A 14,726-nucleotide genomic window follows, 5' to 3' on the forward strand; every position below is an offset into this window, starting at 1 on the left:
CTGGAAGGACCAAGTGGGACCCACAGCCACCGCACAGCGGGGCCGGCACCTGGAAACGGGTGCGGAACGTCTGTGTACACGTTCCCATGGAAACAGCCTGGTTATGATGCGTGTTCCGATTGACGGTCCCCGCGCCAGCACACGGGCCGTGCCCGACGGGAAGGCCGTCCCAGGCGCAGCAGAGGCGTGCGGGTCCCGAGCCCACGCTGTTACTTTTACCTGGAACCTATGCTTGCTGTCTCTGTACACCGCACTCCTACTCATTCTTCAAAGCCCATGTCCACAGCCACCGCACCCGGGAGGCCCTTGCTGCTGCCCCTCGCGTGACCGTGTGCTCAGCGCCAGGGCACGAGCCGTGCCCCTCGCATATGCCCACAGCCGGTCCTCCCCAGGTTGGCTTCCCACCAGAGGCCGGGAAGGCCGGGTTCTTGTGCTCCCGGCATCCCCCGCAGCTCTGGGGGGTCTAGGACGTGGTCTGGGCAAATGAGACGAGAGGGCAAGTCTCCTGGGGCCTCGGGAGGAGCTGACCTGGGGAGAGAGACTTAGAGGCGGCTCCCGGGCTCCAGCGTCCCTGCCTCCCCGCACGGGATCGGCCCCGAGGGTGAGCTGCCTGGAGCGGTGGCTGCCACCTTGTGACCCTGAGGGAGAGGCCACGCGGCTGCGGGGATGCCCCAGGCCGTGGACAAACCCCTCTGGGCTCGCCATGGTGGCCTCAGCCACCGTCAGGGGGGCTGCCCTGTTCGCAGCCAAAGGCTTCCTCATGGACACGTGGGGGCGCTGCAGGGAGGCGGGCAGGTTGGTACGCGGTGAGGAGACACGGGGAAACGGCCAGCAGCGGGTGCCGAGACGCCCTGGTAGACCAGCAGCCTCCGCGTTCTGTCTGCATCGGGCAAGATTCACCCGACGGCCTCGCACTGGCAGTGAGGACCCCGGAGCCCCGGCGAAACAGCCCTGCGTCTCCCCACCTCCATTTCCCAGGAAGACGGGTCAGCCCAGTTCAGGAAGGGAGAGCGAAGTGAGAGCGGCTTCCTCGGTCTGAGCCACGACTGATTTCCTGCCAACCACGACCCGGCCTCCCCAAGCGCCCGCCACTCGAGCCACAGCCAGCACGGTACGTGGCTGGGGACAGAGACGCACCACAGCCGGCCGTGAATGACAGGTTTCAGACGTGGCTGGGAGGAAGGAAAGGGTCAGCCATTTCCTTTCTCCTCGGGGGTGACTTGACCCGAGATCCTAACCAGAGTCCAGCAGCCGCTGCTGGCAGGGCAGGGGCGAGCCTCACACGCTGCACGTCAGGGAAAAGCCAGGGCCGGAGCTGCCGGCCTCCTGCACTGTGTTCCCGCCCCTGAGTCACCCTTCGAGGAGTTCCTGGTGTCTCTTCAAGAAAAAAATATCTATGTTTTTATTGATTTCAGAGAGGAAGGAAGAGGGAGGGAGACACACACATCAATAATGAGAGAGAATCACTGACTGGCTGCCTCCTGCACGCCCCACACTGGGGATGAGCCCACAACCAGGCATGTGCTCTGACCGGAATCGAACCGTGACCTCCTGGTTCCTAGGTTGATGCTCCACCCCTGAGCCTGGGGGCTGGGCCCTGGTATTGCTTTTGACCAATGGGCTATGCCCTTATTTGCATACACATTGACCAATCAGAGCTGCTCTATAACAACCAATCAGAATGCATGATTCTGACCAATCAGGACTGTGCTATTGGGACCAATCCGAACTCTGTGATTTGGATTCCTCATTTGCATAAACATGGACCAATCAGGAACTGGGGCGGGACTTTTCTCTATAAAAGGTGCCCCACTCCCCAGGCTGCGCTTCCCAGTTTGCAAATGTTCCCTTTGGAAACGTGTCCTGGTCCCACACCTCCGATTGGGAAGTTGGGGTGGTGGGACCAGCCCCTCGGACGGGCCTTCTCCTCTTGAAATCAGGACTCGCGGAGCCCTCTCTCCCCCAAGCCGCCCAGGACACGGGCTGGCGCCTCCCACGTGACCACCACCCGCGACTGCGAGTCCCCCTCCTCACGCCAAGCCCACACGCCCCGACCTTCAGGTTGGCACAGACAGGGTCAGAGGCCTGGCTCCTGAGCTGGGGAGACCCCCCCCCCCCCCGCTGCTCCTGGAGGGCGGGCCGGGACTGTCCTGTTTCTCCCTAAGGAGGCACAGCCCCTGCTGGGTCCCTTCCCCATGCAGAGGCCCCTCTGTCTTCCTTTCCTTTCCATCTCCACCTGGAGTGCCCTACCCGCCCGCCCGGGGCCGAGCCCGGCTGGCGCTGGCTGTCCCCAAGGCCCCTGTGCTCCGAGGTGTCCCGGTTCTCCCCTATTTCCCATCCTTCTTCGTTAAAGCGCGAGGCCCGCCACGTGCCGGCCGCTCCCGGCCACCCGCCTGGCCTTCCCCGGGCCGGGGCGGCAGCCGGCTCCCGAGGCTCCGTGACGATTTGCTTGTTTCTGGTTTTCCCCAAACAGACATTTTCCTAACCAATCTGTGTGGTTCCGGCGCCGTCACCGTCCACACTATATTTATTCCTTCCTTCCTGCCTGCCGGCCTCCGAAGCTCTTATCTTCAGCGAGATAAGCCGCCCGCGTCCAGCCGCCCGCTCTCATCGCCGGAGCATCTCAGGCGCCTGGGTTCATCGGCACCCATTTCGGCGGAGACACGCTCGCTGCCTCCCCCCTCCCTCCCCCGATCCCCCCACATCGCGGGGAAGAGCCGGACAGGCGCTGACGGGACGGGGACTCACGAACGGGAGCACAGATGATGCACACAGCACCCCGCCCCCCGGTCCAGGAGCGCACCCCGCCAGGCCCTCTTCTCCCTCACAGCCCACTGGGGCGGAGGCACCGCTCCCTCCCTCCCCCGCTCCACAGACAGGAAGCGGGGCCCAGAGAGGTTCAGTGACTGGGCCAGGGTCACACAGCGGGTGCAGCGAGGACCTGGGCTGCGGAGCTGGGCCGTGGCGGCAGGAGCCCGCCCCTCCCCGAGCGCGGGGCAGGCCTGTCCGCGGCCACCGCGGAGGGAGGGAGGCCACCGAGCGCCCGGGGCGGCCCTCAGCACCCTCTGCAGGGACAGCGCCTTGTGCCCTGCAGCACTGAGGCCTGGGCCCACCTGCGGTCGCCCATGGCGAGTGCACTGGAGGCGGGCAGGGTTGGGCCGAGCTCTGTACCAACCACGGAGCCTCTGGTCTGGGGCAGTGGGCCCCTGGGCGTCCCGGGCACAGAGAACCGCCGCCTCACAGGCCTGAGTTCTCTGGGTCTCCCGAGGCCCTGGGACTGGGTGGCCCTGGCGTGGCCCTGGCGTGGCCAGCTCCCGGCTGGGGAGCGTGAGAAGGCGCGCAGCTGCCTGAGGGAGGCGGGGGGGGGGGGCTGCCCGTCCCCCAGTTGGCGAGGAGGGCCTCGCTCTAGGCGTGGCAGCCTGTGCCGTGCGCTGTGCCCTGGCCGAGCCTCCGTTCTCTCGGCAGGAAATGCCGCCGTGACTCAGCCGGGGTGCGTGGAGGGTGCTCCCCACGGGCACGGGAGCCCAGACCTTGTCTCCCATCCCACTTCCCCCGGAGACGACCGGGGCCCCTCAGCGGGGGCAGGTGGCGCGGCGAGGAAGAGGAGCTCCATCGCGGGTACGACCCGCGTCTAAACGGTCAGATCCCGGCGCCGGGAATGCTCACCCGTGTGTCCTGCGGCTGCTGTGACCACGACACAAGCGTGGCGGCTGGAACACACCCTGACCCTCGCTCAGCCCTGCCGGCCGGGGTCTCCTGGGCTGATCCGGGTCCCAGGGCCGTCCCGGGGGGTCCAGGGGCAGCCTGTGCCTGGCCTTCCCCTGCTCCTGGAGCCCCCACATTCCTTGGTTCGTGGCCCCTTCCTCCGTCCTCCAGCTTCAGCTCAGTTGTCACGTCCCCCTCGTCCTGTGATCGCCTGGGGCCCCTCCGACACCCCAGGACCCCCTTCCCGTGCGGAGGTCAGCGACCCCTCACTGGTCCCATCTGTGTCCTTAACTCCGGGGGCCGAGGGGCACCTTTGCAGGTCCCAGGGACGCGGGCAGGGGCATCTGGGGGGCATTACCGGACCCACCACCCCATACAGGTTACCCCTCCCTCCCCGGGGAGACGGCGCAGGCTGGGGATGTTCCCAGGAAGCCTCGCCGATCATGGCTGACTCATCGCAGCCCAGGGCGGCCCGGGACGCGGAGGGGGCCCAGCGGGCAGACGGGCCCCGCAGCGGAAGGCACCGCTCCTTCCTCTGAGTCGTATTCTCTCCTCGGAGGGACAAAGCCACGTCCCTGACGGTGCCCCCTGCAATCACCCGGGAACGGCCACGCTGCCACGTCTCCCCAAGGCCTTGCCTCTCCGTGTTCGGGCTCAGAGCAGGGGGGGGGGGGCTGCAGAAGGCCCCGGCCGCACCCGCACGTGGCGCTGCGGAGTTCCCACCGGGCAGCGGCTCAGCGTGAGGTGGGGGAGTCCATGGGACTCGGGCAGAGACCGTTAGATGAAGACGGAGCCCCGGCCCCGGGAGTTGTCTCCATGGAGGGGAGGCCGAGAGGCACACTTCGCTCCCGGCCCCGCCCCCCCGCCCCACCACCACCCCGCGGGGGACTGGATGCCGGGGCGCTTCCTCGCTGACCTGTGGCGGGTCGGGCTCCTCCTGCGGCCCCATCCTGGCTCCGCAGAGGACTCGCAGCTCCGGACCTGGGAGCAGGGAGGGGTCTGCCGGCTTCCGGATCACTGGCTTCCCTGCCTGCCCTTCCCTCCTGGCGGGAGCAGTGGCCCAGGCCCACCCCCTAACCATGACGGGGGGGGGGGGGGCGGGGGAAGCAGGGGACCCATCCACCTGGGCCTGCCAGTCGGGCTCTGAACTTCAGACATGCCCACCTCGGCCTCCGATGTGGCTGCGGGATGAGGGAGCTGGTGGCTGAACATCACCCGGTTACACCCTGGGCCTGGGAGCTCAGGTGGCAACGTGGGAGCAGGGCTGGGGCGTGGCAGGGCCCCCCAGCGAGAGGGGACCACGTGGGAGCCCAGGGCTGCTGGAGGCGAACAGGCCAAGCACACCTGGCCAACGGCTGTGGTGAGGACCTGACGTGACGGGAGAGGCCCTCAAGGGCCCCGCGAGGCGTGTGCGGCGAGGTGACACACATCGCCACGCCGGGAGCCACAGGCTGCCCACCAGGAGGAGGAGGCCGGCTGGGACCCTGGCCCAGGCCGTGGATGGGGTGAGGAGGAGGAGGTCTCCCTTAGGTCCTCCTGGGGCCGGCACCTCCTTCTGCCCCCTCTACCCCAGGACACGCACTGAGTGCCAGGCCCGGCTCGGCTCCCTGCGGGATCCGTTAAATCTGAACCGCGAGCTCCCGATGGAGGCAGAGTCGAAGCTGCCGTGTGCTGGTTTTCACAGGACCCCAGGCCCTCGAGGATGGATGGGTGGGTGGATAAGCTCATGGAGAGATGGATGGGTAAATACAGGGACAGATGGACAGGTGAATAAATGCATGAATGGATAGATGATGGATGGATGGATGGATGGATGGATGGATGAATGAGTGGATGGATGGATGGATGAGTGGATGGATGGATGGATGGATGGATGGATGAGTGGATGGATGGATGGATGGATGGATGGATGGATGGATGGATGGATGGATGGATGAGTGGATGGATGAGTGGATGGATGGATGGATGAGTGGATGGATGGATGGATGGATGGATGGATGAATGGATGGATGAATGGATGGATGGATGGATGGATGGATGGGTAGGTAGATGAGTAGATGGGTGAATGGGTGGGTGGGTAGGTGAGGGGGTAGGTGTTGGGTGGGTGGATGAGGGGGTAGGTGTTGGGTGGGTGGGTGGATGAGGGGGTAGGTGTGGGTGGGTGGAGTCTGTACAGTCCAGAGTGAGACCTTGAGGCCCCTGCCTGTTCCGGGGAGACCCTCTGGATGCCCTATGCCAGTGGTCGGCAAACTCATTAGTCAACAGAGCCAAATATCAACAGTACAACTATTGAAATTTCTTTTGAGAGTCAAATTTTTTAAACTTAAACTTCTAACGCCACTTCTTCAAAACAGACTCGCCCAGGCCGTGGTATTTTGTGGAAGAGCCACACTCAAGGGGCCAAAGAGCCGCATGTGGCTCGCGAGCCATAGTTTGCCGACCACGGCCCTATGCTAACGAGGCTGGGACCGGATCTAAGAGAAGTGGGAACGTGAGGCCCGATCCCTGTGTGGAGACGTGTTTTACAAGAAGACGTGAGACGTCTGGGAGGCTCTGTGTGGTCATGGCCAGGTTCTCTGCCCCCTGACCTTGGTCGTGTGCCCACAGCTCCAGACCCTCCATCGGGCATGCCGGGTGGTGGAGGGGGCTCTGCGGAGGGGCGGCCGAGCGGCTGGACACGCCCACAAAGCACAGGAGTGTCTGACCACTCGGCGCGTCAGCTCGTCCCTGACCAATGGTGGGAGCGGAGAAACCTCCCGCTGACTCAGGAATTCTCCCGAGTCCGGCTCCCCGTTCCCTTTAGTTGCAGCTGCATTTCAGGGGTCACCGCTGCCCAGATGGCAGCCCCGCCGCCCACGGGGATCACCGGCCCGGCACCCAGGCCGTGCGGCTCATGGGCCCGTCCACGTGGATTCTGCTCTGGCTAAAGGCGCTGGGCTGGGCTGCCCCGCACTGCAGCCAGCGCTCCCTCGGGGCGGCCGTGTCACCCCGTCCCCCAGCACCTGCCCAGAGCCGTACACGCCAGTCTCCCGGGTCACCACAGCACGTGGGGCCCACCAGCCACCCCCTGCCCGCCCTCCATTGCCGGTGCCAAGTTCACTGTGGCTCCGTGTTCTGTCGGCCCAGGGTCACGCCTGGGCTCAGACACACGTGAGGCCGAGGGCGGAGCTGCCTCAGGGCCTCCACTTGTTAAATGACACGAGGGAAAGGTCGCGGGAGGGTCGCCGGCCGTGGTGCTGGGAGCAATGTCGCGGGAGGGTCGCCGGCCGTGGTGCTGGGAGCAATGCGAGGCCCAGGTCCCGGCACCGCGCAGGCGGCCAGGACGCACGGAGGACAGCGGCGCTGGTCTGTGCCCAGGACCCGGGGCTGGCGGGACCTTGGAGGTCACCTGGTCCAACCTCCCGGCCAGAGGACGCCCGCCCTGCGTGATTCCCTCCCACGGCGGGAGCTCACCCCTCACCGGACGGCTCTGTCCTGTCCTGTCCCTGAACAGGCCCCGCGGGCCACACGTCTCCTGCCGGCCGCGCTGCCGTGCGCCCTCCTTCATTCCGCACCTGCGGTCAGGCACGTGACCAGCCTGCCCCAGGGTCACGTCCGGCCCTTCAACCCCTCCTCTGCGGGGAAGCGGCCCGAATGGGGAGCCGCCCATTTCAAAGGCAGAGCACGTGCACACGCCGGCCCTCACACGCGTGCACACCGGGCGGCCTGCAGGCTGCTCGCCGCTCTCCGCTCTCTGGTCAGGGACGGCTCTGCAAAAGCCACAGCCCACGGACGAGCTGCTGCCCGGACCCTGCGGCTGTCAGAGGCCCCTTTGTCCCGAAGCCCCACTCCCAGCTGGACAGCCCTCCAAGTAACCATGGCAACAGCTCTCGGCGCTCCCTGGCTCTCAGGCACCCTCCCTGCCAGAATGGAAGCGGAGTGTGGCTGTGACCACATGTCCAGGGTCCACTGTGCCAAGCGCCGCCGTCGGTCACACCTGCACTGCCTCCTCCTGGGACACGCCCCTGGGCCCCCCAAAGGCCGCTCCGTCAGACCCCAAAGCACAGGCGCATGGAGACCACCTCTCGGGCAGGTTCTCCGGAACGCGGCGGCTTCCACCATCCCGGCCCACGTCCACGGGGCACGGGGGGCACGGTGGACACGGGAAACCAGCCCAGGGGCCCGAGGGCGCCATGCCAGGTGGTCCGGGCGCTGGCGGCACGTGCGCTGGCCCAGGGCCGGTCGGGGAGCAGTCTCACCTGCCGGCGTCGAAGCTGTCGTAGGAGCCCACCGTGTAGTGCCGGAAGAGCTTCTTGCTGCGGTCCGCACGCGTGTCTGCACGGGGAAGAGAAACATCGCTTAGCAACGTCACGGGCCCCGGACGTGGGGACCACACCAGGCGGGCCGGGCCTCGCATGCGTCTGACCTACGACGCCCGAGACCCGCTCTCCCAGGAGGTTGAGGCCTCACTCTGGGGCCCCACTTTGCAAAATTCGGGGGACGCATATGAACCCCAAGGCACAAGGCTCAGGAGCTCTGTTCCCAAACAGGGCAGAGTCCCAGGGTCCTCAGCACGTGGGGGCGCCAGGAGGGAGCGCCAAGCAGCGCGCAGAAGGACTGTCCGGGCCCGGCTGGAGGGCGGCTGCCCCGCGGCACGCAGGCCACCAGCGCGGTGTTCTCGGCTGCGCTGCCGCAGCCCTGGGAGCCGCGGATGACTGCCTTTGGGAAAAAATGTTTATTGTTCTTTTCCTGATTGTCATTGCTTTCTCCTACACACACACACACACACACACACACACACCAAACAGCCATGATTAACGTTCCTAATTAAGCTCCCCGCTTGCTTCCCTTGCTCAGCGGATTCAGACGTAAATTTCACGGGAAATGATATGGACGAGGTAATTAGATTTAATAGATCGCTCAGGGCTGCGGGGGAAGGCGGGGGTGGGGCGACCCACGTCGACACAGATACAAGAAATACGGCGGCTGGTGATGTGCTGTTTGGCTATCTCCCCTCCGTCATAACCCCCCCAGACAATACCCTCCTGAACCCTGGGAAAACACAGAAATGATGTGCCGGCCTCGGGAAAGGGCTCCAAGTCTCTGGAAACCCCTGTGACCTCCCTGCTGCCCGGTGTCTTCAACGCGGTGACGTCAGCAACAACATGAGTTCCCTTTCTACCCAGCTGGAGCTGCCTTTGGGGCTTGGGGTGGAGCAGAGGTCCCACCGAGGACTACATTTCCCAGCACCCCTTGTACCCAAGCACGGCCATGTGACTATTTCCCACCAATGGGATGTGAGCATGTTCTATGGGGAGGGGGGAGGGTCCCTTCTCAGCTTGGCACTGCCCGCTCTACCCTCCAGGCTTCTCCCAGCTCAAAGCCGCCGGACACCAGGCCCGGGAGGAGGCGGGACCCTCTCGGATCCCTGGAAGCGGCCGGCCTCTGCGCACTGCGCCGCTGCCGTGAGCGGGAACCCAGCCTCGTGGCATTACGTTGCACGTGCTCCAGGAACGTGTGGGTACGGCAGCCAACACTGCCCGCGGGCGGGCGGGCCAGGGGCCCCGTGACCGGGCTGCCGCCTGCCTCTCCACGCGTTTCCGCATCGCTCCCTGTGGCTCCGACGCTATGAAACGCGGATTCCCCGGGCAGTGACATCATCGCCGTCACTGTCACCGCGGACACGGATTGGGTGCTTCCTGTGTCCCAGGCCCCGCTCTAGGCGCCTCTCCCGTACTCACTCACTGTCCCCTGGTGACGGGGCAGAGGCGGAACATCGGGAGCCAGCTAGAATGGTAAGACGCGTTGATCCTGCGCTGTCCACCGTGATTGTTTTGCTCTGACTAAAGAAGGCACGTTCTCGCCTGGCGGGCGGTCACACACGGGACCTGGGCGCTCACCTCTCGGGCAGCCCGTCCTCCCCATGCGGAGCCGCCTGTGACCACGGAAACGTGAACCCCCCGAGGCAGAACCAGGGCCGCCAGCCCTTGGAAGACGCCGGCCGCGGCGTGCCCGCAGGCCTTTGCACGTCTCCAGACCTGAACGCTGCCATGTGGCATCCCTTTGGCTATGTCCCCACGTGGCCTCTGTCCTTCTCCCCCCGAGAAGCAGCTGGCTGCTGGGGGCGCAGAGGTTTCTGTGGGTGACCCGCTGCCGGCAGGACTGAGTAAACGCTCACGTAGGATTCGCTCCGTCTCTGCTGATTGGCTCGAGTAGTGACCGGCAGCCCGGACCCACGGATTGCCTGGTTACGTTAGGACCCCCCGGGGAGAGGGCACACGCGGGTCTGCAGGGTCAGCCGCGTCCCCCAGGGGCAGCCCCTCTGATTTCTGCTCCATTTCACGCCGCCCTTCAACCCCACGGAGCGGCCACTCCGATCATCCCAGCCGCCGTCCTCACCGACGTTCCCCGGGTGGGAGGACTAGACCCATTTCATGGACGGTGACGGTGATGCGCAGGCAATGCCACACCCGCTGACGGCAGGGCCGGGATGAGCGCCTCAGCCAGCAGGCGGCTCCCGGGCCCACTCCCTGACCCCTGGAGAGGGTCCGCGTCTCCCAGGCTCCCTGTGGCGCCCGGGGGGCTGGGGGAACTGGCCTTGCTCCTCTTTACCAGCCCTGGCGTCGAACTCCTGGCGGACGGTTGAACTCCTGGAGGACGCCAGTGTAAATGCTCGCCGACCTGATCTACACGATCCACTGTGCCATTAGCATGTGCAGCACAGCACACACCCTCCGCGTGGGCGCCGGCCCAGCCCGGCTGCACGCACCTCCCCAGGCTGGGCCCCTGGACCAAAGCAGCCCCGTGTTCCGTGCGCTCCTCCCCCTGCTCGCTGGCATCCTGCGTCGGGCACACGTTCCATTCTAGTCGTTTACTGAGCCCCCTGTGCCCCAAAGGCAGGGACTGGAAGGAGACTCAGAGGGGACGGGGCCCAGCACCCCAGGGCTGGGGAGAGGGCGGAGCCTGAGGATGCTGGCCACCCGGGGCTGGGCTGAGGGCCCCGCAGCCACATAACGGTGAGGAGGGAGCCCGTGGGCCAGGCCAGGCCTACGACATCCGTGTGGAGCCGCTATGTGCCAGGCCCTGGAGGGCTAAGTGGGATTTGAACCTGTGTGTGGGTTCACTGGTAAGCAGAGGAGCTCAGGAAGCCAGGAGGGACCGGGGACCGGCTGTTAAATGTTATTATTGCTCTTAATTGCTTTTGTTGCTTAAGCCCCAGGGGCAGCTCTGAGCTGGTTGTCTAGGGAACCACTGGGCGCCGAGAGCTGATTGGTGCAGGTCCCAGCTGAGGTCAGAGGTCCCAGGTTCCAGGAGTGAGAGGGTGTGCAGTGACGCACGCGTGTGTGCGTGTGTGTGCGTGTGCGTGTGCGTGTGTGTTTGCGTGCATATGTATGTTTACTAGACAGAACCCGTTTCTGAAAGGGGAGTGCTTCTAGGCTCCGCCAGTTACCCCGGCTCCCAGGCCTCGGGATGGTACCTAAACGCTGCTGTTGCTCTGATCCTCACCCGGGGGTAGTTTTCCATTGGTTTTTAGAGAGAGAGGAAGGGAGGGGGAGGGAGGGGGTGGGGAGAGAGAGAGAAACATCAATCTGTTGCCTTCCGTACCCACCCAGACAGGAGACTGAACCCGAAACCCGGGCCTGTGCCCTGACGGGGAATCGAATCATGACCTCCTGGCTCACAGGTCAACGCTCAACCACTGAGCCGCACCAGCCGGCTGCCCCTTCCATTGCTGTAAGTCCTTTCTCCTCTCCCGGAAACAGTCACAGGCGAGGATCCGAGGCCCCGGGGACCTCCGGCCCCTGCTGCTCCCTCCCGGGAGGGGACCCCGCCCCCAGCGGCCCTGCGCCAAGGGCGGTCTCGGTGCTGACGGCTGGAGCCCGTCACCGCGATCTGTCACGGCCCTTCCGCGGCGCCTGCAGTGTTTCACTGGGAGCCGAGCTTTCGGGGCTCCTCTGAAGGCCCAGCGCACGGCTCTCGGGGAAGGGGTCCCCCAGTCACAGCCTCCGGGTCACCTCGCGGGAGGATATCTTCCCATTGGTTTTTAGAGAGAGCGGAAGGACGGAGGAGGGACAGAGAGAAACATCGTTGAGAGAGACACAGGGACTGGCTGCCTCCTGCACTCGCCCCGACCGGGGCCAGGGGTCGAACCTGCCCCCGAGATCCGAGGTCCGTGGCCTTGGCGGGGAAGGGAACCCGAGACCCCTCAGCCTGCAGGCAGCGGTCTAACCACTGAGCACCCGGCGGGGCTCCCTTGCCTCTCTGACTCCTGACCCCAAAGAGGCAGAGATCACAGGCAGACACCTGGCAGGGCGGGGGGGGGAGGGGGTGTCCCCACAGGCTCTGCGATCCGGTGGGTTTAAATCACAGGCCTCATGCTGCCCCTGCCCCGCCGCCCCCCCCCCCCCCGGGCACACCAAACGCAGAACGAGAACCCCAGGGAGGAAAGAACCAGCGATGAAGATGCAGACAGAAATAACTCGTCTTTTTTAAAACCGAGGATGCAACGGCTCCTTGCAAAGAGGAGGAGCAGGCGGAACTCGGGGAGAAGCTGGTGGGGGCGGGGGGCCGCCGGGCCCTGGTCCGCGGGGCTGGGTGGCAGGACTGGGGGGCGTTGGGCCGGAGGGCGCCAGGCTCAGTATCATCTCCACCCCAGGCCGCAGACGGGGCCGCTGGCGTGTGGACAGGGCCGTGGGCGGGGAGCCTGTCGGACGTCCCGGCCACTCCAGCCCTGCAGCCGCCATCCGCTGCCCACGGGGGCGCCGACCAGGCGGGGGGGGGGGGGGGGGCGGGCGGGCACAGAGTGATGGGAAACGTGGCGTCTCTCCCACTGGCTCCGCCTCGGCTGGGCCCCTCGATCCGCTTCGTCCACTGCACGTGGGCTATCGGGCGCCTCTGGGCGCGGGGCTTGGCCTCGCGGGGGAGGGGAGGGGGGGAGGGGAGGGAGGGGGGGGGGAGGGGGAGGGGGGAACCGGGACCCTGTCTCTTCTTTCTTTTCTGTTAGTCCTCACCCAAAAAGGGAGGGGGAGAGGAGAGAGAGAGAGAGAGGGAGGGAAACATCGATGTGAGAGACACAACGACCAGCTGCCTCCCACACACGCCCCAACGGGGGGTCGGGAATCGAACCCGTGACCCTTCGGGGCCCGAGCTGACGCTCTAACCACTGAGCCAGCAGCCAGGGGCCCGGCTCTTAGTGGCACAGACGGCTTCCCGGGCGCCGGTCTCGGGGCGGAGGCGTCCTCGCTTCCCGCGGCCGCTGTCACGGATCACCCCCCACCGAGGGGCCTAACGCACCTCGCGGCTCTGCACCTTGGAACTCACACCCGACCGGGGCTCCCCGGGCTCCCTGTGGGGGCAGGGCTGGTGCCGCCGGGCCCGGGGAGAGTCCGGGCCTGGACTTGCCCCACAGGCGCCCGCATGCCGTGGCTCGCAGCCCCCTCCCAGCTCCGCAAAGCCGGCCCCGGCGGTCGAGTCCCATCACTGGTCTGACTCTCCCTCTCCCACTGAGGGCCTCTTTCAGAGAGAGGAAGGGCGAGGGCGAGAGCTAGAAACATCAGAGAGAATCGTCGACAGGCTGCCTCCTGCACGCCCCCTCGTGGCGGTCCAGCCCGAAACCTGGGCATGTGCCCTGACCGGGACTCGAACCCTGACCTGCCGGTTCATAGGTTCACACTCAGCCACTGAGCCGTGCCGGCCACCGGGATGCCTCCCTGTCCTGCAGACGGTGAATGAACAGGTGACCTTCCGGCCCTCGGCCCTGCACCCCAACACCTTCACAGGCCCCGGGGTTAGGACGGGGCGTCTCGGGCGCTGTTCTGCCACCAGGTCCAGAGAGGGCACTCGCGTGGACAGCGCGGGTGGGCAAGGCTTGCTGGGAAGCCGTTCATTCCCGGGTGAGGAGGACCTGGGAGTCTGCTTTCAGCTCAGACACGCGTGGGCCCCGCCCAGAACACAGGGGCCTCTGGGTAATTCCCGCGACCCCGGCTCGTGAGGCTGGGAATCCAGATCCTGGCTCCGTGGCGCAGGGTCGTCCGTGCCCTCGACGGCTCCCACCCCACGTCCCCTTTAAGGGACACATTTCAGAGACGGTGGTTCCCTGGAGATGATGCTTTACGCTGTGACCCCGAGAATTCTCAGGGGACGGGGACCAGGGCTGGCAGGCCGCAGGGTGAAGGACCCCACCTGGGACCAGGGGGCTGGCCCACCGTCACCCCGAGGGCCCCGCCTCACCCTGGGCTCTCACACCGCTCTGCTGCCTCTCCCATCCCCCAGCGGGCACTCCCCCTGCACCCAGTGCTCGGGGTGGGGTCCCCAGCCCCGTATGCCCTGTCTCCCTGACAGTGGGGTCCCCTGGGTCAGGGAGCTGTTCCTACTCGCGTGAGAGGCGGCCTTGGTCAGAAACGCCAGCCGGCGGTTAGTGACCAAGGAGTCCCCGCCGGGGTCGCCCGTGCCGCGGAGCAGGGCCCCGTTTCCCATCCAGGGGGGACCCACAGTGGCCGGGGAGCCAGGCTCCCCTCTGGGCCCAGAGCTCGGGGCTGGGTGACCGTGCGGGGGAGGGGCAGGATCCCAAAAAGGCCGTCCTGGCCCTGCCCCCAGCCGGGCGCCTTCTCTGCGGCACCACCCACACCCTCGGGCTGACCCCGGAGGACCTGTCTCGGGCCCACTGCCGGCCTCTTGCCCTGGCCGAGGGCCCCACACCCGAGGCGACTGGAACCCCGTGTGCGGTGCCTCGGCCTTCGGAAGCCCCGCCGCCCGCCAGGCGGACGTGCACCCCGAGCCGGGCCGGGCCCGAGGGGAGGCAGCCTGGACAGAGCCCAGGAACTAAAGGAGGGCGGAGGGCGGAGGGCGGAGGGCAGGCGGGAGGGCCCTCGGGGTCGGTGTTCTGTCCTCTTTAAGGGCTCAGGGGGCGGGGCAGGGAGGGGGACCTGAATCAAGGACACGCCCCAATGGTGTGGGAGACTCAGAGAGGGGGCCCAGCACTCACGTCCGGGGCCGACACCCAGCACAGGGCAGGGGCCTCCCGGGGGGACCAGGTGGCTGGG

General features: G+C 66.4%; 1 protein-coding gene across 2 annotated transcripts in view; it reads right to left on the reverse strand.

Moving 5' to 3' along the window:
- Positions 1 to 14,726, reverse strand: part of SHANK2 (SH3 and multiple ankyrin repeat domains 2) — a 159,641-nt gene that overhangs the window by 78,021 nt on the left and 66,894 nt on the right. For both annotated transcript variants that reach the window (XM_054725186.1, XM_054725187.1), the window contains one exon: positions 7,944 to 8,019. In XM_054725186.1, coding sequence (XP_054581161.1) covers positions 7,944 to 8,019 — 76 coding nt within the window. The remainder of the gene's footprint in view (positions 1 to 7,943; positions 8,020 to 14,726) is intronic.

The sequence above is a fragment of the Eptesicus fuscus genome, chromosome 13, assembly GCF_027574615.1.
Source record: "Eptesicus fuscus isolate TK198812 chromosome 13, DD_ASM_mEF_20220401, whole genome shotgun sequence".
Lineage (NCBI taxonomy): Eukaryota > Metazoa > Chordata > Mammalia > Chiroptera > Vespertilionidae > Eptesicus > Eptesicus fuscus.